The sequence below is a fragment of the Pagrus major genome, chromosome 1 (assembly GCF_040436345.1).
Source record: "Pagrus major chromosome 1, Pma_NU_1.0".
NCBI classification, from domain to species: Eukaryota; Metazoa; Chordata; class Actinopteri; order Spariformes; family Sparidae; genus Pagrus; species Pagrus major.
The window spans coordinates 32,412,571-32,438,414 of NC_133215.1; the positions used below are offsets into that span (position 1 = coordinate 32,412,571).

The 25,844-nt window shown below is 40.6% G+C and overlaps 1 protein-coding gene across 1 annotated transcript; it reads right to left on the minus strand.

Annotated features, from left to right (window-relative positions):
* Positions 1-1,105: 1,105 nt before the first annotated feature.
* Positions 1,106-24,183, minus strand: krt222 (keratin 222). The gene is made up of 10 exons (XM_073475134.1): positions 23,796-24,183; positions 23,332-23,535; positions 19,719-19,801; positions 18,537-18,690; positions 15,211-15,489; positions 9,629-9,754; positions 8,665-8,885; positions 4,543-4,763; positions 4,358-4,460; positions 1,106-1,500 (listed from the first exon to the last, which is right to left on the minus strand). Exons 2-10 carry the CDS (start codon positions 23,527-23,529, stop codon positions 1,287-1,289), a joined length of 1,599 nt encoding a protein of 532 aa, XP_073331235.1. The 5' UTR covers positions 23,530-23,535; positions 23,796-24,183; the 3' UTR covers positions 1,106-1,286.
* Between the last annotated feature and the right edge of the window lie 1,661 nt (positions 24,184-25,844).

The window sequence follows — 25,844 nt, forward strand, 5'->3', positions numbered from 1 at the left end:
TTATTCCTTTTTACACATTTTACTGCAGTTCTTTCTGTTGAGCAGTGATGAAATGTAACTAAGTACATTAACTTAAGTACTTTATTTGTGTGCAATTTTTTTTACTTGTACTTTCCATTTTTGGCTATTTTATTTCTACTCCACTTAATTTTGTAGGCAAATATTGTACTTTTTACACCACTACATTTATTTGATAACTTTAGTAACTATTGCTTCACAGATTGCATGCTGCATCAGAGCCAAAGTAGCTAATTTTAAAATTAATTTATTTTATCGGCAATACGATACAGTTGATCAGAAAAATGCTGAATAAAGTCAACCCCTAGTATACAGTATATACTGTACAATCATGTAAATATATTTTTAATTTACTTACTTTTACTTGTTCTATTGATACTTCAGTAGCTTTATTGCCAGAAAATAACTTTTGGTACTTGAGTAAATTAAAAATCAAATCCTTTAAGACTTTTACTCTTAATCTTACATTACTATTCATATAGAGTAATATTTTAGCACATTATCTTTACTTTTACTCAAGTATGTCTTTTGCGTACTTTTACAACACTGCTGTTGTGTATGAGTAATGCATAAAGTCCAGGTGGGAACTGCTTTTGGATAGTGATAATTCAAGTGCTGACTGGAGAGATAATATTCATATACTGAAATAAAGTCATAATTCTCCCTCTTTCTGAACCCCCCTTTGCCCAAATGATTTTTGTACAGTATCTAAAAGAATAAATATGAAATAATCCATCCTTAAATAGTTCACGGCAGCTCACAGTGACCTGTGACTCCATTTATCTCCAACTATCTGTGCACTCAGCCTCCTGCAACACGTGTTCATTAAAATGAAATGCTGGAGGTAAGCAGAGTCATATGGTCAATTTAATCTCCTTTCCAGTGACCTCATACTAAAATAATGACAGTGCTGAGAGATGCCTTTTCTTCATCAAGACTGATGTAGAAGAAAGATGGTGACATATTAATTGTCCTCTGTAATGTAGGTCTGATGTCATTGATCTGACACTATAAAATGGCCCCATAGATAATTCTTATCCTGCCAGAGTCAAGATCTGATGAGAGAAATCATAGTTTCAGTCATCAGTTGTGATATAAAGTTTAATGAATGCTGTCATTTGAAATTCATTAAGCACTGGAAGTGATGGTCATGGATGCTAATATCGCAGATGTCAATGATACAGATGTTATATCTGTAACTTCAACATCACCAGTGTTACCATAAACAGCTGCAAACCAATGCTGACTCTGGCAAAGCAGTGACAGAGTTACGGTGTGATAGTAGGGATGCTGCGAGATCTCTTCATGATGAGACGCACCTCCACGTCAGGGAGGCTGTCCTGTTTAGTCTGGGCGCACCCCTCATCTGCTGCAGCCATGTGCAGGTCGAAGCGCAGCGACACCGACTTCTTCCGCAGCTTGGGATTCCCTCTGAAGAAAGAGCCCTCCCACTGCTTTATCACCTTGTCAATCTTCTCTGTCCTGGTAGGAAAGAGGTTAGATGTCGTGGCAATAAAAGGTGATGATGATGATGATGATGACACATGATGGTCACTTCACATTATACGTTATCGGATTATTTGCATAATTCATTGAAACTATTTTCAGTGGATGCTTTTCTGTTTGTTGGTCTCTATCCTGCTTATATGTCAAACATGTTTTCTTGTGTTCAGGAACATTTATACAATCCTGATGACCAAAGAGTTGGGATGCTGTGTAAAACGAATATTTAAAAAAAGAATGCAATCATTTGCAAATGAACTGTGTTTACGACGAGAGTTTTAACCTTTATACAATCATGTGTTTCACAAAGTGGTGAACCTCACCCCATCCTTGATTGTGAACGACTGAGCCTATCGAGGATGCCCCTTTCATACCCAGTCATGATACTATCACCTGTTACCAATGAAGCTGTTTGCCTGTGGAATGTGTTTTTGGAACACTTTCCCAGTCTTTTGTTGCCCCTCTCCAAACTGTTGTGCAGCTGCCATCAAATTCAGAATAAGCATATATTTACAAAAAACAATGCTGTTGCTAATGTGAAACACTGAATATAATGTCTTTGTACTGCTTTCAATTGATTATATCTCAAAAAGGATTAGCAACTGATCACATTCTGTTTTATTCTTTTTTACACAGTGTCCCAACTTCATGGGAATCTGGTACACAACACTAATTTGTCTTAAAGTCTATTTATTGATTGACTTAAAGTAATATTGTATGTTATGTAATTCCATGTGGGACGGCTCATTTCAATAGGCTACATTATGACAAAAACAGGAAACATGTATTCATTCATTTATGCATGATACACCTCATTGCAGAGTAACACCAGGGGGCAGCAAGGTACAACACTTGACTTGCCTCAGACTGAGCTGGTATTAGAGCTGTATAACACTATAACTGATGAGAACATGAACAGAGCATGTTGTAGTAACATGCAACCAGTCTGTCACTGAGTAGACTCACTGAGGATCAGGATCTCCGATCTTTGCTGTTTCAAGTGAACTAAATGATGCAATGGTCTGAAAAATACAGACCATGCATCTGCAGAAGTGGTAATGTCCAGTAGGTGTCCATGCAAGTGAGCCACTATAAAAACAGGGTAACCTCACACACTAATTGATGATTTGGGCTGTGAAATGGGAAGGTTTTAAGGTATCATATATTTGTTGGGCTTTTAGAGGGAGCGCCACAGAGCTAAACAATAAATGTACCCAAACACATTTTCCACTGGACTGTTGCTTTTCTGACCACCTGGGGGCAGTACAACACACTGTAAACACAACACTGACATATTATCACGTTAAAAAGTTAGCAAGCAGTTTCCTGTTAACACATTCAGCAAACACAGAGCAACACTAGAATTCAGTCATGGCTGTGTTCAACTATCTATGCACTATAAGTCCAATATTCCATCTCCTCTTAGCCCAGTTTTGATCACCATATGACGGAAATATCTGTTTATTAGAATAGATGCCTGCTGCAACAAAAAACAAGGTTGATGAGAGCAGTGAGAGTGAACCAAAGCAAAACATTTGCGAGCCATAAATATAGATCTCGAGGCCCCTCATGATTCCACTTTGATTCAATTAAATTCAAATCGTTTCAACTCGATTCCGAGGACTTCGATGCAATTATAAAATGATTATTGATACATCTTTATGCACCGCTATGCATCAATGTTTTTTATTTCACACATGATTTATTTCTCTCACTTACTACTTTTAGCGTATTTAGCCATCCTTACCAAAATAGTAGAATGCCTTTGAAGATAAGTTATACACAGGTAAATGACGATTATGTTTCACCATCCAGTTGGTATTGGTATTTACCAGTGGGACAAATCAGTGACTAGAAAGTGTTGTTTAGTATCTGAATCTCAGTTTTGACTAGACCACATGAAGATATGGACAGTATGAATGTTTTTAACAGTATAGGCCTGTAAGCTAGTTGTGAAGGTTATGAGAACATTCAGCTGACAAACATTGGTTCCATCAGTAATTACAGATAGGTGCCTTCATAACGGACCATTACCTAACAATGCAGTAGTCTGAACTAATTAACTTGAAGGCATCAAGAACCGCTGAAGTGTAAACAAGTTAATTCTTCCTTTCAGAGGCAGAACTTGTTCTGGAAGTATTCAAGGAGCATTTAGCTAACAAAAATTTAGTGGGCTGGCCAACACTGATAACTGTGGAGAATCTGTAAAGTGACAGAATGACTTATACTGTCTGCTGATCACAGCTCAAAGACAGATGACTATTCTGGCAGATGGACAAGATATGTGTATGTCTCTGTAGACGTTGTGCATGTGTGCGTGTGTGGGGCAGGTAACAACGAAGCATTAACAAAGAACTCGTCCAACAATAACAGGTGCCACGCCCTGAAGCCTCCCCACCAGGCGGGTATCTCGACATCAAACACAAGCCATTAAAGGAGGAAAATTCCCATGAAGCTCTGTCATGAATAACTCATGGGAACCTGCGCAGCCAACTACTAATGTTTTATCCTTTGTAACTTGTTTAACGTGCAATGATAATTCCTTTGAGAGTTTGTACATCTTGTCTGCTGGATCAGACGTCGCCGGGGTGGGACATGGATGACTGTGTCATTATAAGGTAATGAGTCAATATAATAGGTGTGAAGCCCTCAGGAGATCAAGCAAGCAAGAAACAATGTTGTTTTGTAATCAAAAAGGCAATTATCTGGGTAACGTAAAGCAGATCGCTCTCAGGTGATGCTCTTAGTGCTTGCTATTAGAAAATGCCTACATGTCAGACTGAGCCAAAGGTGCTGACTACAGCTCAGCGGGGGGGGCAAAATGATCAATACTTACTCAATGGTACCGTGACCCTCTGCACTCTCTCGCACCACGTTGCCCTGAAGAATCTCCTGAGTCTTCACAGTGGAGATTGGCAAGTCTTTATCTTGCTCTGGCTCTGTGAGAAGACATCAATGACAAATCATAACAAGATGTGACTATAGTGTGTGTGTGTGTGTGTGTGTGTGCGCGCGTCTTACCTGTGAGTATCACAAGGCTTTGCTGCCTATGCAGTATGCTTTTCTTTAATCCGTTGTCTGCAGGGAAGAGTGAAGGTATTTCAGGCAGGGGCTCTGACTTGGGTTCGTCCGGAGTGACAGCAGGGTCACTGAAGCCGTTCTCTAGCCCGTTCTCCTTCGGCTCCTCCACATAAGACCTCCAGGGCTGCAGACTCATTGGCTGCCCAATACGACTCATGTACCTGCAGGAAGGAGTAGATAGTATGGATGTATGCATGTATGTGACACAGACATTTTATGGAATATATACTTGTTCCCTTCTTTCTGAGTGTTAGATGAGAAGACCAATACCTCTGCTATGTCTAAGGGAAGCTACAACCATGAGATAGTCAACTTAGCTTAGCATTGAGACAGGAAATGGAGCTAGCTTAGGCTCTGTTTGAAGGTAAAAAAAAATGTGCCCAGCAGCACCTCTAAAGCAACTTCATTAATGTGTGTTTCATGCCAACAAATACCAGTGTGTATAAACAAGTTGTGAAACCACATCAAGCGGTTTGCTTCTTTTTCCACTCCTTAGAATAGGCTAAGCTGATGCCGATAAGCGAAAAACTATAGCTTCATATTTCACAGATGCTATTGGCATAAGATAGAAGATTGAAAATAGAAGATATTATCTTCTTTTATCTTAAATTTCCTCTGGCGCATTTATTGAAATGTCTCAACAACTAGATGGCTTGCCATGAAATGTAGTTCAGACATGTTTCCATAAGGTTGAATTGTATTTTCTTAACTTTGGATATCAATAATCTCAATATAATCTAGTGCCATCATCAGGTCAAAATAATTTTAATTATTACCAAATACCTGCAAAAGTTATTCAATTCACATCAACATCAGCTGTGTATTGTTGTTAGTGCTAATTAGCAGATGTTAGCGTGCTCACACACAAAAGATTACATAAAGGTGTCTACATTGTCATTATGAGCATGTAAGTATGCAGGTGTTAGCATTTAGCTCAAAGCATATTTTAGCCTCACAACTACTAGCATGGCTAATTTCTGCTGCTAGGGGTCTTTCTAATAAAACAAAACAAAAGATGTTTGCAGAGTGTTACGTGTGACAGGTCTGGTGGAGTGGAGGGGGCAGCCATCTCTGGAGGAGAGAGTCTTGTGCAGAGTCAGACACTCTGGAGGAATAAACACCCGGAGTCACATCAGATTCTGCTCTGATCGGGAGCCATTTACCAATGGCAGGAGCTCAGAGATTACTTTTACCTGACCTCCATTGTCCAGTGTTTATGTTCTGTAATGTTGAAAGTTGTAATGCCGACTGGAGTTGGAAGGGAAATGCACTAACTCTGCAAATTTTCAACCGTAATCATTATCTATCGGAATTTAGTTCATGCTGAGGGACACATAAGTGAGCCCCCTCAATGTTCTCTGTGTCACTGGGGGTTGGCGTAAAGTCTGGCCTACTTCCAAGTACCAGTGACAATACATGAAAGTTCACTTCTGTCATCTAACGCAATGTTAGAAAATATGTAGGCGTACAGTTTACCATCTCAAAATATATGCAACAGCTGTTTGTGTGGGGGCCTGTGGAAAACTCACACTAAAGCTTATTTTGTAATTACTAAACACAAAGCCACTTAATTCAAAGCACTAAGCTTTGCCCGAAAGGACGTGTTGAACGTTTGTTCCTTAGCCATCAGTATAAGGAGACCAAAGCTGAACAAGTGTAGTGGTCAGAGAGGGCAAGTCAAGAGTGGATCACTAAGAGGTGCATTGACAGTGCACAGAACCAAGCAGCATCTCCAAGAGCTCACAGGGCTGCAGCTCCAACAGGTGACAGTGAGTCCAACCTGGTGGTAAACTTGCTCCAGAGGAGGAGAGGAGAGAAACTGACCTGATGGAAACTGTAACCAAAGACTTATAGATGGCTCACAGATTCACACAGCAGCCTCTGAGCGCTAACAGAATAATCCACCTCAGCTTCACAGAGTGATGACTTACTTGAACAAATTTCATTTGTTTATACAATGCAGTTTTAAAAAAAATATAATTTCCATGAGGCACTGGACATTTCTTCTCAGCAGACAGACCACAGGCAATAAACCTGGCATATAATATTCCTCATACTCACAGCCGTATAGTGACGTTAGCGAACTACATGTTGAGTTCCGCTCTTTCGATCATTATTTTAAATCATTATTAATACCACAAGATAATACAATCAGTGGTCAGGTGGTCATGTGACATTTATACACATTTCTCCTTGTTTCATTTAGTGTTGTTTGAACTATGACCTGCAGTGACAGGCCATAACAACTGCGGGTCATCAGTAACCGTTGGGGTCATCGGTTCACTCAGCCATCATCCGTATTATTGTTTCTGTTATATTAATTTTAAGTTTTACAACACTTCACAGTTTTTTATTGTAAACAATGTTATGAATGAATATTTTTCTCACTGGACTGAGATGTAAAGGATACTAAATAAATTGTGTGTATTATACAACACTACCAAATATAAACAAATATTTAGTCTATGTAGTATTATAACAATGAAAACTATGAACTATAAAACTTATTCCTCTTTACTGGCAATCACATAGCTAACTTATTTCAGATGCCTTTTTGTACACAGCCCCGTTTGAATTGCCCACCTTCACATGCTGGGCATGTTAAGGAAGTATTTGGGGGTGGAGCTTCAGGAGGTTGCATGCAGTGCATCCTGGTACATGTAGGCAGGCTGTGCAAGCAGGAACACTCTAATAACCCAACTTTCTCTTTCAAGACACCACACACTGGGGATTTTATTGCCTCAATTAACTACATTTACCAACAACACTGATTGGGATATCCACATAAAACATGGCAAATTTCTCCTTTAAGTAATGAGTGTAACATTACAGAGAGGAGAGGGGGAAAAGAAGAGGGAGGACTGGAGTCTCTGGTGAGCGTTGAGTTTTGTGATTCACCTGAATAAAACTCACAAATACACACAACCTCTGCTTGTCAATGCTCGCCAGCTTGCAGTTAATGTACAGCAAATTAATCTGGCTGTTTGGGGCAAATACACACTTGAGCGAGTAACAGGAATAATCTTCATATGGTGCAAATACATATGATCTCTCTTTGCACAGCCTAAACAAGATTGGATGGCTAAATGATTAAATACAAGTATTGTGACCTTTCAATATTATCTTTTGTGCCTTTTATTTAGTTAATTAAAACCTTAAGGGTATTATGCGTGCAGATGCCTCAGTAAGAAAGAGTCATTATCACTGTATGAGGATGCTCTCATCTCTTTTTTTGTCACACAGCTGTTTGTGCCTCTTTGACCACCCTTATCTCACATACAGTAGCTGATGCACCAAATGTGTTAAATTGCAAATGGGCTCGATGTGAGATGTCAATCTGTGGTTCAAAAGGCCTGTGAAGATAATTAAAGGCGATGCCAAAGAAATGGAATATTCCTTAGTAAAACTGCTTGACACTGCCTAGGAATAAGTTAAGAGACCAGACAAAGATGGGTCAACTGTTATATCATCTTGTCTGAGTAAAGACAGACCTGATTGTTGTTTGTTGTGGTAGCAAGTTAGTCACTTTAACTACATTTTACTGTTGTTGTTACATGTCTATGTTGCATGGCCTTACTCGCGAGCCCATTTATGTCTCACCCTGCAATTATTGTGGATTTTCAGTTTCACTACAGATAGATTCTACATAATCCATTACAGAATAGAGGGCTTTGAGCTGACTAAAAAGGTCTTCACTTGAAATTATCAGATTGACAGCTACATAAAGGAAATCATTAAGACATAATTGTGTTTACTTTGTGCTCAGGTGCTAAGGATGACATTTCTGTCTTAGTCATGTCATTGATGTGTGAAGTCTGTGTTCTAGATACTGAATTTGCATAAAAACATCATAAAAATTGATATATGATGTTTCTGTGGTATTTTGTTTTTCTTACATTTGTTCTCCACTGTTCCTTGGAACACTTTTGAGGGTTGAAACTGCACCAGTGTTCTGGGAAGTCAAATAACTTCCTAGTTAACACTAAAACCACAAAATTCCAACTAAACCACTCCTTTCTGCTTCCTTGAAGCTCCATTCCTGTCTTTCCCTTTTGTCCTCACCTGCCCTCTTCACTCTCCAGTAGACGTCGGTAAGTAGTGATCTCTCGCTCCAGCCTCATCTTGGTGTTAAGGAGCTGGCTGTGGCGCTCGCGCTGGGTGGCCAGTCCACTCCTCACCTGCTCAAGCTCACTCTCCAGCCCAGCAATCACCTGGGAAAGGTCCTGCAGCTGGCTGGAATACAGCTGCTGGGTGTTCTGCAGGGAGTTCTCAAGGCCTTTCTCCTGAAAAGCAAGAGGAAAGGAGCTTTCATGATAATGACTAAACAGATGTCATTATCTTTTGAAATAACTCCATGTTGAATTTAGAGAACCATGTAGAGACTTGTCTTGTTACCACTTTATTATAATATAATTATAATTATTATATATAATTGTTTCAGCATCTACATCACAATGTACAACAGTAGGCAAATTAATTCACCTGTGTCACATCTAAGATGTGTTTTTTTGTGTTTTTGCAGCATTCAAGATGGATATTAAGATTGCTGCACTTGATAAATATTACATGTTGCCACGCAGTAGTCTTTTTGTTACTCAGTGGTTGTAACCATGGTGACTTCCACCTATTGTAACATCACATGCATAGCCTCTATTGAGATATTCAAGTTATCTGTTGAAAATTCCTGTATTTTTCATATCACAATAATAATTGCAGAAAAAACAAAATACTGCAATGTCATTATTTTTCCAATATTGTGCAACCCTATTTAATTTGATTCTGGAGTAAACTGTTTAAAGACCCAAACTGAATCAAGGGGTGATTGGAAGGTATAATCCCATGGAAAGCTTTGATATAAACATGCAGTATAAGCTATATTCTATGTTACTAATATCATAGTTTTCATTATCTTGTCACTTCTACAAAGTCAACACATGCAATATGCCACTTACCATGGAACATTTTTTATCAGTGTGATAGATGGGGAGTTGGCTGTGGTGATATGTGATGATGTGTGTTTCCTTACCAAGGCATGTAGGGTCTCAATCTCCACCTGCAGCGAGTGCCACTGCTTCCTGGCTTCAGCTAGCTCGGCCCGGGCCTCCCTCAAGGCACTGCTGCCGAGGCTCACCTGCGCCCACGCTGCCTCCTCCTGGATGACATGACAGGATTTGCCATTGAAAGAGGTACAAGAACCCCATCGCCACCAACACTGCCACCATCTCATCCAAGTAAACACACCAAACCACAAACAATCTTACTCATTTTAACTTCTACTCATCCAGTACACAGATGAAGTCCAAATAAATGTTTTAATGTTAGCACCGTCACTGATGGTACAGTCATGGTCAAAAGTTTACAACAGATACTACTTTGTCACAAAAAACATTCATGAAGTTTGGTTCAATAATTAATTTATTATTGGTCTTCTGAAAATGTGACCAAATCTGCTGGCTCAAAAATATACATACAACAAATTGAATGACCAGTTTTGTTGATGTAGAAAGTTGTGTGAACCAAATTTGCTCTGTAGAATGGCCTCTTAACTTCTGAGTGGTTACGACTGATAACAGCTGGTGACTTTTCTGGGTCCATTTAAAAAGGGCTTGTTTGATACACCCACTGGACTCAGCCACAAACACTACAATGGGGAAGTCTAAGGAGCTCAGCATTGATGTGAAAGAGCGCATTATTTGAACAAGTCCGGAAAGTTTCTTGGAGCCATTTCAAAGCAGTTACAGGTCCCAAGATCAACTGTACAAACAACTGTTTGTAAGTATAAAGTGCATGGCACAATTGTGTCACTGCCACGATCAGGATGAAAACACAAACTGTGACCTTCTGCCGAGAAAAAAATGGTCAGGATGGTCAAGAGTCAACCAAAAACCACCAAAAAGAAAGTATGCAATGAATTAGAAGCTGCTGGAAGACAGGTGTCAGAGTCCACAGTCACGCATGTTTTGCATCAACATGGGCTGAGAGGCTGCTGTGCAAGAAAGAAGCCCTTGACACGGCACCTTAAAGCTCAAAATGAAGTTTGCTGCTGATCACATGGACACAGAAAAAACCTCCTGGAGGAAAACTCTGTGGTCAGATGACACAAAAACTGAGTTGTTTGGCTACAATGACCAGCAATATCTTTGGAGGAGAGAAGGTAAGGCCATTAACCCCAAGTACACCATACCTACTGTCAAGCATGGTGGCGGTAGTATTGTGCTGTGGGGCTGTTTTGCTGCCACTAGATCTGGTGCTCTAAAGAAAGTAAATGGAATAATGAAGAAGGAGGTATATCACCGAAAATCATCAGCAGAAGATTGGATCTTGGGCACAGTTGGGTGTTCCAACAGGACAATGATCCCAAACACAAAGCAAAAGTGGTAAAGTAATGGCTAAATCAGGCTAGAATTGAGGTTTTGGAATGGCCTTCCCAAGTCCTGACTGGAACCCATCAAGAACATGTGGACTGTGCTGAAGAAAAAAGTCTGTGCCAGGAAGTTAACAAATTTAGTTGAACTTCACCAATTTTGTCAAGAGGAGTGGTTACAAATTCAGCCAGAGGACTACCAGAAGCTTTTGGATAGCTATCAAAAGTATCTAATTGAGGTGAAAATGGTGTTGGGACCTCACCACATGGTCCTAACAATAGAGAGGCCTGCATGTAAACCAAAGCTTAACATGTGTGCCCCCCACGCACTAACAAAGCCTGTAAACAAAGGAAAGAGTGCAACCCCAGTGTCCAGTAAGTAACACCTGGTTGCTACAGTTCCCCAGATTTGAAACTCCAATTCTCCCATTGGCCAGAAGCACACCTGAGCACATTGTCAGTTCCAGCGTGACAGCCTGATACACAGAGACCTTAAGTACAGCTGCCTGCCCAACTCACAGCAGTCCCATTGTAAAGCGCTGCTGGAAGCTGTGGCTTCCGCCGGCGCAGATGTGACTAAAAGGGAGAGAGTCCCAAGAATAGGTTTGCACCATACGGACTGTGCACACTTCTGCATGTGCATCTCCTCACTTTTCCACTGACATTGCAAAAAAAACAAGGGGAAAAAGAAAGGCAAACAGCCACGAACTGTTTGGTCGCAATGTAAGAGTGTGAGGATATGTGTATATGAAATATACACAGCCCTATATCTGAAATGATAAATAAATGGAATAAAAAGAAGAAGATGGAAATGGCAAGAGGTCACCCATGTGCAGGCTGTGGTGTGTGCATGCCTGCAGGAGATGGGCATGCCAGGCCATGACAGCCTGTGAGGATCCTGCCTCCTGCATGAATTGCTTTACCATACCAGGGAGGCAAGTGCCTCTTGGTTTATGACTCCTCCCCCTTTGAGATGGAGGAGATCTTGCTGGCCCCATGCACCTTGCGGAAAAGACAGGAGCATGGATGCAGCCCGTGGGCCTCTGAGGCGAGAAGGAATTCTAAACTGCCTGGACGATTGGCTGGTATGGGCCTGGACAGGAGAACAGGGTTGCTGCCATGTAGCCCGGCCCAGGAGAATGGAGGCTCCACCCACATGTGGTGGCAGAGATCGTGCAATGCTTTGGGACAGCTGGTGCAGATCTGTTAGTCTCCAGGGAGTCAACCTAAAAGAGAAGAGTTGCTCCCTGTCTTTCTGTTGTCAAAGGTGAGATGACCTGCCCCTCAGAACAGATGCCTTGGCCCATCAGTGGCTCCAAGGCCTTCTGTATACATTTCCCCCTTCAGTGATGGTCTCAGAGAACCACGGTTACAACGTAACCTATCGTTCTTTCCCCATTGGCAGCCAGTCAGACATTCAGAGGATAAACAGCCACAGGTGCTGTTGGTAGTGTGTCAGTGTCAGTTTAGGTAAACAGACAGCAGAGCAGACGCCCAGGCCTGTGTGTCAACACAACTAAGCAAGCTGTGTTGACACACTGTACAGCTGTGAGGCGCTTCACACCCTCTGTCCTCAACCCCCTTCGAATGCAGTGAAGCTGTCTCAGCACAGTTATGACAATATTTTGACAGTAAAAACAAAAGGAGATGACTCAACTTATGTAAGTTATGGTGTTTAATTTATTACTTCAATAATTTTCATTTTCTGTTCCAATGCATAAAGTCTGTTTCAATTAATAAAAAACACAACGTAATAAGCAAATTTAGGGAGAGATTATCCTATGTCAGCTATTACTGTAAAATTACTTTTACAATGTATGTAAAGATAATGTAAAGAAAGTACTTCAAAAATTAAAAGTACTTATTATGCAGAATGACTACTTTCACTGTGTTATATTATTTTTGAATATATTATTGGATTAACACAGACTGTAAGTAGCATTTTTCTTTTGTGGTTGGTGCAGTTGAGGTGGTGCTAATTTAAACAACTTAATATCCATCAAATCTTATTTTATATATATATATTTTGTATCTTAAACTATAAACTATAGTTGTCAAAAAAAGGTAAACATTAAGAGTAAAAAGTACAATATTTGTCTCTGAAATATAGTGAAGCACAAATGTAAAGTAGCATCAAGTGGTAATATTCAAGAAAAGTACCTTCAAATAAAGTACAACACTTGTGTTACTGTACTTAGTTGCTTACCACAACTGATTTTAGGTGATATTTTTGACAGTGCTAATCTGATTACTGGTGTCGGTATCTGATTAGTGTTACTGCATTGGACATTCAATTATAATCCAAAACCTTAGTGGTACTGAATGGAGTGTTTGACCAGTAGTGGCACCTTGGAGCAATATTTTACAACTATTTGAATTGCAAACATGCTACAGGAAAATAATGAATGGCAATATTTATTCAAATGGACCCAAAAAACTACAATAACCCATGGCTAGATTTAGAACAAAATCAATGTAAAAACACTTCACTTGCAGACCTCTCCTTCAAACAACAATCAATCAATCAAGAAACAGGACTACCACAAGAAAATCACTATCTCCTCAACCCTGGCAGCCTGGTGGAAAACACATAAAAACACCAGGTCATCACTGGCTCCATGTAGCTACATCCCGTGTGATTTGGCATTATCTGGACTTCCAGCTACACAACACCCCCATTTACTTTTTAGCATGTCAACAAAAGGGAATCACTCACCTGTATCACCTATCCCAAAATAGCCAACCTATCTGTTCACAATGCACTTTGGGTAGCACAGATGATTATTTTCACACCACTTGGGCCTGTCAACCAGTTCACTCATTTTGGATAACAGTCACTGAAAAACTCTCCACTATCTTGGGCTGCAGAGTCCCACCGTCCCCTCATTTCTCTATTGCCAAGAATTCTAAGTGCTGTATCGTAGGCAACTGGACTTGTTTCAGTTTCTTGAAGACATTTCACCTTCATCCAAGAGGCTTCTTTTAAAACTCTGTGTGGGAGTGTCCTTACAGAGTCATTGAGGACACATGTGAGCTCTGAGTTTCAGAGTTGTTAGGGCCACCTGTGGGTCGTTGACCCAAACGGCCTTCATGTGGGTTGCTTGGGCTAGGTGAGCCTAGGTATGAATGGTTGTTAATGGTTGGCATTCTAGGGATCATTACAAAAAAGAAATTGTATATCAGCTGATATTTCAATATGTTTTACTTCCTAATATCAGTATTGGTAGTGGCTTCAAAACTTAAGTCTATGTTGGGCTCCACTGAAAATTATAATAGATGTCATGTAGTTTGGGTGCCTGCATCACAGCTTTGACTCCTCACTGTACTTTACAGTCCAACTCATGAGGTAAACAATGCAGCCCTTTCAAGGAAGCACCGGTTTATTCTGTGTAATATCGTAACAATATATCTCCCACTAACTGCATGTTAATATGTCCTGTATAACACTTTCTTCTTCAAAAGACTGCATTATTTGAAATTCTAATATCACCCATGATAACTATGGACATCATGCAGTCTTTTGACTGCAGCATTGTGTAACAGTTACTTTAGTGGGCCAGACAGAGAAGGTATGATGTAAACAACAACATCTCATAAAACCTGCTCCATTTCAGCACTGTGGAAGCTTGCAGATGACAGACCAAAGTCATTTTGCTGTGGCACAGGAACACTGGGATAGCAAAAGGCATCCACACTGCACTCTTTCCCATAATAACTAAACAGAGAACAGATAAAACGAACCGAAAATAACAATAGAAAAGCTCCAACTCTCCAATAAAAATAGCTGCCATTAATACACAAAGGATACAAATCTGCAAGATAGATGATAGGTGTTTTGGTCTAAATGTAGCTCATGAATATTTAATGAAGGCCAGAGATAATTCACTCAGAGTAGTAAGTGATAAGTTGTAGCACACTACTGTAAATGTGTGTAGGAATGAAAAGGTAAAGTAAATGAGGACACAATCATGCAAAAACATAAACAAATCTGCAAGAAGGAAAATACAGACACACATACATATGCAAAGAAGGAGGGAGAGACATGGTGAGTCCTGAACCTAAAGCTTCACCACAGTCAACAAACACTCTGCTAACATTTAAAACCAGCTGAGCATATACATCTCTCTGTCTTTGTTATAAGACGGCCCGGAGTGTGAGGGTGTGTCTGGCTGGCAGTGGGCCAGGACAACATGACAGAGGCATAAGAAAAAAAGGAAAGTGAAGATGCAGGAGTGGATGCGTACCTCACTGAGAGCTCCTCTGTGTGTTCTGGATGATGCTGCTGCTCCAGATCGGCTAGGCCCGACCAGGCCGGGGAGCGGATTTGACACAGTGCCCAGGCCGAGGTGTCTCTCTCCCGGGCTGGGAACTCGGCTCTGATCGCACTGCGCTCTGATTTGGTCGAGGAGCTGGGTGAGCTCCATCCCTGTGCCATCCTCCACCTCCTGTCCTGCTGCTGCTATGGTTGTCACTAACAGAGCATCGCAGGAGCTGGCCCGCTGCAGCTGTAGAGCCCGGGCTGCCTGCACACAGCCAACCAGAGGGAGTAGGAGGGGGAGGGAGGGCGAGAGAGAGAGAGAGAGAGAGAATGACAGAGAAAAGGTGAGAACAGAGTGAATGATGTAAAGAGTGAGAATTACAAGAGAAAAAAAACAAGACAAAGAGGAAAATAAGTAGAAAATCATTAGGTGAATGGATGCAAAGTCTGCAAAAAAAGTCTAAGAGCAATGTGTGTGTGTGTGTGCGTGTGTGTGTGTGTCCTTGTGTGTAGAGTGTTCACGCAATGCAGAGGCAAGAGGAAAAGAAGAACCAGTTATTGAGTCCTACATGTGTGCCTACGTGTGTGTGTGTGTGTGTGTGTGTGTGTGTGCGCGCGTGTGTACGTGTTTTTGTGTTTGTGTGTGTGAGCATGTGTATGTGTATACATGCAGAAAAACTGGACACTGGAAGGGGTGGGGTGGGGTGGGGGTGTATTAGTCAGCAGGAATGAGAAAACTAAGAGGAGGTAGGAGAGTAAGGAGAGGGGAGGGGTGGATGAGGTCAGAGTGAAAGGACGAGGAACCGTTAGATGCGGTGAAGCTTAACTCACAAATCATCACACATCAAAGCACGCGCACGCACACACACACACACACACACACACACACACACACACACACACACACACACAGGACTATAATGCAAGTGAAAGTACAAGAGGCTACTTATTATGTACATAATAACATAGCATCATTGTACCAATGGTAACTAGTTACATGTTTAAATACAGTATACTACACACTGCATCATTTTATCCTCTCTTCTATTGTTTAAAGAAAAAACAATAATTTTGAGGTTCAGACTGTTGATTGAGCGAAACAACCAATGTGAAGGTGTCACTTTAAGATAAGCCTTGATTTTTTTCAAGCCAATCAATATTAATTGTAAAAATAATCAGCAGATGAATCTATAATATATATAATTGATAGTTGCAGCCTTATATAAAATAGTTAGAAATGAGCTGCATTAGTAATAATAGACTAATAATGATATCATTTATTAGACAGTCACAGGGAACATTTTGCCGCATTAAGTACAATTACTTTTAATAAAGAACATTAGCCTGATTATACTTACATACTTTTACTTAAGTAAAGGATCTAAATTGTTCCGATTCCAATATCAGTATTGGAAATGCTGCCGAAAATGCATGTATCGGTATCGGTGAGCACATGAGTCTATGCACCGATCCGATACCATGTAATTTATAAAATGGGACCCTGCTACTTCCCAGTTAGCTCCATTAGCTCTGCTTAACGTTACATATTGGAAATCAATTCTTCTTCGCTGCTCTGAAAGCCAACACAGGAAGTTGCGCTGTGCTGCCCCTGGCAACTACTGTTAGAGCGGTGAAGAAGAAGTTGATTTCACGTGAGTCAGACGGAGCTAGCAACATGTCAGCTATTTGGCAATATTTTTCCCGTGAGTAAGTTTTAAGGGAATTATTTATTCCTAGATTTATTTAAGTTGCTGTTGCACTACTGTTTTAAACTGTCCTATTGAAAAAGTGGCTGCACTTTAACAGTTTTTAAAGGAATTGTTATTTATTCCGATTTCTTTATTTGTTCTTTTTCGGTTATGACTGACTGTCAAAATAGATAATAAAAGAATGTTGGATGGCAATCATTCTCTGCAAGGTTTTACCTGAGCCAGGCCATACAACAATGATAGCAATCATATCACATCCATACAGGGCTAGTAGTACATACAGCTGTTAAAAGAAAAAAATACAACTTGTTCTTCTTTTTTTTTTTTTTAACACACAGTGGTATCAGATTGGTACTCGGTATCTGCCGATACCCAAAGCCCAGGTATAGGCATCGGTATTGGGAAGGAAAAAATTTCATCGGAACATCTCTAATCTAAATACTTCCTCCTCCTCCACTGTAGTGTAGTGAAGCTGTACAGTGGTGCTTTGAGCTCAGCATCAATGTCAGAAAGATACAAACTCAAAATCAGGATCACCACGATAAGTAACATGCACTACACATTTTGCTCTTGCAGGCCTGCCCAGCAGCCTAACACCATCAGATCCAACTCACTCACTCAGTCAGCTGTTGGTTAGTTATCATCTCAGCGCCTTACATCACCACAGTGACGAACATACTGTATTACCTCAGCTCTGATGACACTAATACAAAGTCCGCTAACTCTGAAACTACTCACCACCTAAATTTAGCCAAAAGAAATCATTCCTCGCCGTCAATGTCCTCCAGTCGTCTCAGTCATTGACAACATTAGTGTTTCAGACACCCAGTGGCTCTTGCCCTCTCCACAACCTCATGCACCCAAGAAGACTGAATCCTTCAAACTGCTGTTACGTGTCACAATTAGACAGCTCTTGTGAGTGACTCTCATTCTGTGTAAGCAAAAGAGAAACCAATTCTTCCAACAGAAGTTTGGTTCCAGAGCCGATGCTAAATGCGTTCAATGATGTTGGTACCTCTCAACTTCCAGCCAGATTCACAAAGGCTCTGGCTTCATCTTCTAATTACAGGTAAAAATGTCCACACCTACACCTCAGTCTGTGCTGTCTCTTGTCCAGAGGACACTGTTTTTGACCTCTGGGTTACCCAGCCACCAGATGTGCGCTTGCAAGGTTTAACCTGATGTTCATGAACCAATTAGATGGATCATTGATTTTTTTTGGCCCATCTCTTCTGTAACCATACCAATAGCATAGGTTCCTGACAACATTGCTACCAAGGACACACACCAAACCTCCACCTAGCTAATAATTCATTCTTATTCTTATTAGTATTCCAATTTTCAGCCTATCTATGAGGAGACATGTCATTGTGAAGTTAAATTTTATTTTTATTGCCCGGATGAATAAAGGGTACATTAAAATTAAAAAGGTTGTAATGTGAGCCTGTGCATACAGAGGGATAAGCACCATCAGTCAGAAAGATGGACAGGCAAATAGAAAGAGGAAGGCACAGTGAAGCAGGCAGACAGAGGGTTGGATGGAAACAAACAAAAAAAATGAAAAAAAGATGCCATGACTGGCATTTGCAGTGCATCTATTGACCTCAAACTCCTGGTGCATCTCCTGCAGCTCTGCCATGGAGTGCCGGAGGTCTGCCTGCAGCTTCGTGCTGCTCTGATCTGCGTTCCTCTTTGACTGCCTGAGCAGAACCACATGTTGCTCCAGACACTTGGTGTTCCTCTCCTCCGCCTCACATCTGTGATATGATGTCATCAGCCAGCATTATTTATTGAGTCCCATTCAGTGAATACTGTTAATCATTCAACTACGGCATACATAGGTGACGTAAAAGACCTAATTTTAACACAGAGGAAACAATGAAATGGCCAGAGAAAACACATTTAATCAAAATTCGAGAGCAACAGATCAAGTCAGGTGGAATTTTCTTATTTTCCTGAAGTATTGACACATTCCTCAGTCTTGCCAAATACCCAGTTTAGCTTCATTTAAAAGGAGTTTCTAACAATCATTAGTGACTATCCAATAAGAAAGTCAAAGATGTGGTTTTAGCTGAACAATCCCATTTTGGTGCATGACAGTGAAGGAGGGTGTTGCAGAAATCATTACTTCAAGTAAAAAGGGCCAAAAAGACCTTGACATCATTAAAGTGTGTCATAAACAGAGTCCAGAGTCTCACAGACACACTATAAATAGAAATAGAAATAGCTATAAATAGAACAGGTGTATTTATTTCCAGCTGCAGCGTGTCGCCGCTGTCCTTCGGGGGTTAATGGCTAACAGTGGAGGGGTGGTGTGTCCGTGTGTTGAGAGAGGTGGGGGGTGACTCAGTGTCACTCTGCATCAATACATAAGTGAAAGTGCCGATGCGGCACAAAGCCCGGCCTGGATTTGTATGCAGGTTGGCTCACTGGAGCAGGAACTGGCCTGAGTTAGATAACAGAGGACTGGAAAAGTATTGCAGCAGGATAACAACAGGATGTCTTTCTACATCTAAGTGTGGTGCTGGTGATGCTTTTATGGGCCAATAATGATAATCTCACATTATCTATTAGCATCTAATACTAAGTTACAATAAAAACACACACAAATCTGTATTTTTCTCCACTGCAGCTGATCACTACAGACATAAACTGTATAAATGAGCATAATATGTTTATGGGATGCGATCTCATGCCTATTACTAATCAATAAGCCCTAGACTGTACTGATGGAGGGAGAGGAGCGTTAGAGTTTTTGGGAACACTACAGCTGAATACAGCTGACCTGGCCTGGATGGCAGCAGCTCTGGACTTCATGCTGTCAGACTGTAGCGCCAGCTGGGCATTCTCCATCAGTAGTTTACCAACCTGACAGAAACAAAACACAATAACATTAGATTAGATCAGTGTGCAAAAACAACATGCAATTCTACATCTGGCAGGGGGATTCATTTGGGTGAGGCCCACTACAAAGTAAAAGACTTCGTCTGGAATATTGAATTTTTTTAACAGCAGTGACTAATATTTTGTTCTGCATGTCTGACATCAATACGTACAGATACCATATGTTTATATTAGTTTTAAATCCCATTATACAATGTATTAGATAATTTTTCAGTGACAACCTAAATGTTTATTAGGACCCTACATAATAAACCAATAGGCTTTTTCCACAGCATACATTGTGCCTTGTCATAGTAGAAAAGCACATGTGATGCTAATAACATGAATTAATGGTAATGGCTCTGATTTATTCAAGTGTCACAGTAAACCATGACACTCTGACGTGAGTCAGCATGAACAATAGACCCTTTTCACAGCAGACATTTCGACTTGTCAAAGGAGGAAAAGCGCAGGTGGAGTAAATAACATTAATGATGGCTGCATTCCATTTAGCTGTGCTAGTTCCAGTTCTGGTATTGTGCACGCTCACTCACTGATGTGACTTACTAGGACACTTAATAAAATGGATCGTTAACATTATTGGTTACACCTGTGCTTTTCCTGCTTTGACAAGTCAAAATGTCTGCTGTGAAAATGTCAACTGGGAGGACAACAACAATGATGAATCTGTATCACAGTTTTTTAATAATATCTTTTGACGCTCATACATAAAATACATTTTTGTCCTGCAAAAAAAGAGTTGGTGACTTTTCTATTGTATAGTTAATTTGAACATTTGGGGACCAGAGTGTCCTGGTATAGCCTCACTCATAAATGAGGGTCATTTTAGTCTTTTTGAAAAGTGGACAGCCACATTCAGACCACATTAAAACCAAATAAAGGCAATATTTAACATTTTAACACTTTTTACTAATTGTAATTATCATATTTTGACAATGAAGTAAACATGCATCACACCAAGGCACACTTGTTCAATCTGATTCAATACTTTTAGTATCCTTTATTTTTATTATGAATTACCATGGTGTCCATCATTAAGCCTTAAGACATCTAACTGCCCCATTAACAATGAGGCTATGACCACAACTTCTGTGTTAAAATCAAGAATGTGTGCAGTGTCATTAGCTGAGAGCATTATTACAATATCTTTGATAATCTCAATATACGAAGAGTACATCATATTTTTATTCTCTGACTAAGCAGCATATATTATGATGTTACAACCATGGCTGGTTTACATGTGCAGTCTGGTGAATATAAATTGAACAAATTGAACAACTTGGTCCAATTGTTAAAGGTGCAATATGTAAGAATTTTACAAAGCTCCTCTAGTAGCGGTGTAAGCACCAACACTCCCCTGGTCCAGTCCTCTAGATGACGGGCTAACTGAGCTAACTGGCTTAAGGCAGCTACAGTTAGCAACAGTTACACTGGTGATATGCTGCCAACTGTTTGTTTTGAGTATGATTTCGACAGGTGGCCAGTTCTTACATATTGCACCTTTAATCTTTGACAGATACTCCTTCCCAGTGATTTATTTTCTAGTGCTTGACCAAAGTCGTATATTCCAACTGCTCAACACCCAAAAATACCAAGGTAGCACACACACAATCTTCAGGAAAAAGTTTGCTAATCTCAATTTCACAAATTTATGCTGGCCATGTCAACCAATATTCTAATGTTTCGGCCTAGCGGCCTTCATCAGAGCATCGTCAGAGCATCTCCGAATCAGGCTACCTTTGGGTATTCAGCAGTTGGAACAACTTGTCCTTCTTTTATAAAACAAAATACTCCACATGTTCTCCAGAAATAATTATTGTGGTTTATAGCGCAACAAATTGGCCATGACAAAATGCTGTTTGAATTGTTGTGGAAACTAAAACTGAAAGTGTAACAGGAACTAATTGTACTTATGTTTATAACAAAACAAGTATTGTGTACAGTGTCTATCTCTTCACTCCTCACCTCACCCCTCAAAAGCCAATCAGTGCTACAGTATGTGCAAACTGAACACATACTACACATGGAATAAAGCCAACACAGCCAACAAACCATTTGTCTAGCATTAATAATGGATATATTGTACAAAGGCTTTTGTCAGGCTTTGACAGTTTCATTTAATTCTCACTGTCTAGCCTAAAGAGCTGTCTGGATAAACAAAAAGTGTCTTCTTGTCTTTTATCACACACATATTAATGTTAACACACCCTTATTTCCCTTTGTGCAATACTTTGGAAGGTGACACACCCATGTTGAAGTAAAGCCAAGGATAACATGGAATTTTCCATAACATTTATCTCATAAACATTAAAATACACTCATGGGGATGTTGATGAGCCACAGTGATTTGAATGAATCAGTCTACTGACATTATCTCCTGCTTAATGTCTTACTAGATGATCGGCCATCATTGAGTCTCTGCCATATATAAAAAGATTAATATTAATACTTAAGCAATTAAATAGCAAAGTAATCCTATATGTAAATGTGAAGTCTTTACTTGGATCAACGAACAATGAAGCAAGCAGAGTTTGTGTCATAGTCATGGGAACATTAGCCAAACTTTGGAGATGAGTTGGATGAAGTCTTTGCAATGGGAAAAAAAAGAGTCATTAAAATGTCAGTCAGTGACACTTACACGGAAAGTGATGCTAAAACCAACATCAAGTCGGTTCATGTTTGTGGGCTATTAAGTGGAATGGCCTTTAAAATAATCAAAAGAGTTCTGCATTATGTGTGTGACTGACAGCTGGTGATGTTTGTGGAATCTCCCTGGCTCTGATCCAACAGTAATGACACACATAAGTGCTTCTAATCTTCTGCAACACGCTCGTTTGATGTGCAGTCACCTCTCACCTGATGGACTTAAACATCACTAAAATAAGCATGTCACTGTTCATGACTCAAAACCGTGTCCACAGAATGTCGATTCCAGGACTAAAGAAAAACATTTTATTAGCTGGATGACAAATGAGTTTCAGTATGGTTGGTTATGGTTTTTATACATCAAGAAGAGGTTGCTGATTCTTCACACCAGCTGCAGTAAAACATGAAAAAGATCAATAATCAACAGCAATTTGATACTTTTATAGCCTCACACGCATATTAAGCCACCATAAACTCTGCTCTCGTAACAGTGTTGTTTTTAATGAGTGAATTCGCTATGTAGTACAGCACTGGAGCCGCTGTCTTCCAACATGGGCGGCACCACTGCCATTAAAGCTCTCTACCTGGTCTTAAAAGGGAACATGTATCTGAGGCTGTTCACATGATGTTGTATGCCATGTGCCTGTTTTGACTGGCTGTTTGATTATGCACACCTGCTCCTGTTGTCTGCCAGCCAACATGACCTTGAACTGATGTAGTGAAGCATAATCATTTTAAAAAAATATTTCCATAAAGAGTGGAAATACGACTGTATGACATCCACAATATTATCATGTCCAACACTTTTTAATAGTCTGCATAATTAAAAATCTCAACAAAAGTCTGACCTGGGCACGGAGCTCATGAACAATCTTCTCCTGCTGGGACCAGTCCTGGGAGCGTGAGGTGCTCCTGATATCCCAGTTGGTTATCTGAGCCTCCAGCCGCCGATTGGCCTCCTGCAGCCTGTTCACCTGCTCCAGGAAGCCCCTCAATCGGGCGTCCAGGCCCCACGCAGTGTGACTGGAGTCCTGCAGCAAGTCCATGGAGACCTGAGAGAGTGCACACGCAATTTTCACAGACGCACACAACGAGCTGGTGATATTTCCATACAGTCAAATGAAACAACACAGCTGAAGATAGCCTATGATAGCCGAATGATTTCACGACTGACAGACATGTTATGTTTCCTGCAGCATGCATACATGGAGATATAAAGTTACAACTTTCATAGCAAACAGCCTTCCACCCATTTGAGATCACATGCAGCCAGAGGCGTTTACTAGGTAAATGTTTACCCAGTGATACTCACCTGATGCAACGTGGCCTCCCAGGAATAAGGCACTGTAAGAGTAGTAGAGGCAGCAAAAGTCCCTCTGAAAAGTCTGTTTGCCTGGTCACACAGAGCCGATCCACCACTCCCCACAGCTTAGCCACATTCTTCTACAGCGGGCTGGTCAACACTTTCTCCTTCCCACTGTGTACCAGGTCATCAGCAGCAGGCCCCTGAGACAGAGCACACAGGCTGTCATTAGCCCGCCAGTATTGCAGTGTGTGTCAGTCTGCAGTCTTCAGTGGGTTAGGGGGTCAGCCACAACTGGGATGTTCCTCTGTGTCCCACCTAACCCCCCAGGCAGCATTTGGGAGTGGGGAGAGCAGTGGGGTAAGCACTGGGCACAGTGCTTACATCACCAGCACTCTGGTGCCCTTTGTACTCTCTGATCCAGGATTACTGAGCTGCTTTCAAACAGGCAGCAACACAAGCTGTGGAGGGAATGTTCAGGGAGACACAGTGTCAGAACCTATGTGTGAGTCAATGTGTGGGTTTGAGCGGTGGTTTAATAAGAGGTTACCTATACATGTGCTATAATTAAGGTGATATCTGTGTCTCTACACTCCTCTGACGTCAAGTAATACACACTTTCTGCAGAGTTACCTCTTGCTCATAAACAGTCTTGGCTGCTTTCAGGGAAAGACTGAGTGATTGTGTCTGTCTGGGCCAAAGGTTTCATCTTCCAAATATTATAATGTAGCTCCAATATTTCCTTGGGAGCAAAGTTTGCAGATATGCCACAGCTACAGCCAAAGTTTCAGAACACAGAGATTTTGACTGTAATGACTGTCTGGCATTGTCACATACGTTAATGCAGTACTGAAAATATTTAAGGTGTTAAAGGTGCTATTTGTACCAAAAGTAGATTTTTGAGTCTCATTCCCAACTCGTCAATCTACTTTTCTTACAAATAGCACCTTTAAGATAAGATCTATGTGTGGTAAAGCTAAAGGTGTGGTATAAGCAAACAGGTTTGCTCACTATCATAAAAACAAAAAATTAAAAAGATCAAAACACAAGATTATAACCTGGTGGGGCCCCTCAAGGATTGACAGGTCAATTAATGAGAATAATTTATTGATGTTTTCTGATACGATTAATGTGAGAACTGTAACAAAGGGCCAATTTTGATATCTTGATTTGAGTGAAGCAGAAACGAGATAACCACGACACTCATTATGAACATGGCCTGTGATGACACCTCTGTCTGCCAAGATCTTCTGCCAAGAATTTAAACTTTCGAATTAAACTGGAATTAATTGTTTAATGGGTATTAAATCATAATCAGCTGTGACAGCATTGGCTGGTATCTCTTTCACCTTTGAGAGTGTTCAAAAATGGGTGTTGTACAAGCGCGGGAGCCAAAATTAAGGGAGTTGTCCTGTCACACTTTTATTGAGTGTAATAATGTAGTTATGACTACTGAGAAGGTATGGGTCGGGACCTCAACATGTTGATAGGCATTGTGGCTGGTGTGATCCCATTGCAAGATAGTCTCTAGTTTTACCTGTATCTGTGGGGGTTCATTGTGATCCCTTCTATTTGCTTGAAGGTAGAACATGTAGTTACAATTGCCCAAATGTGCCGTTTCAACAATGACAAGAGTCCATTTTGCGATGGATTACACCAGCTGCGACATCCTTCAACATGTTCATGTTCCAAGCCATGACCACTCAGTAGTCAGTAATACATTATTATGATGATACTCAGAACTCATGGGATTGGCCACACCCATCTTCAAACATAGCCTTCATTTTGATCTACTGTAGACACAAGTTAAGTTTCACGCCTGCATCTTACATGGTTGTTGCGCTATCACGCTGACAAAAATCTGTCCAATGACAGACAGACAGACGGAAGACAGACGAAAAGACAGACAGACAGTCAAGTTGAAATCAATACTGCAACTGCTTTATAGTGTTCCATAACTTTATGGCCACAGCCAAACTGCCTCTGTGGTAGTTCCTGCTATAATAGGTAGCAGGACTCACACATACAGAATTACAATTGCCCCAGTCTCCCCTACAG

Excerpts from the sequence above, each read along its gene's own strand:
- krt222 (XM_073475134.1), bottom strand. The coding sequence starts at position 23,529 with ATGGACTTGCTGCAGGACTCCAGTCACACTGCGTGGGGCCTGGACGCC. Across the intron at positions 19,802-23,331 it reads TTCATGAGCTCCGTGCCCAG|GTTGGTAAACTACTGATGGA; the intron begins GTCAGACTTTTG and ends TGTTTCTGTCAG. Across the intron at positions 15,490-18,536 it reads AGATGCACCAGGAGTTTGAG|GCAGCCCGGGCTCTACAGCT; the intron begins GTCAATAGATGC and ends GGCTGTGTGCAG.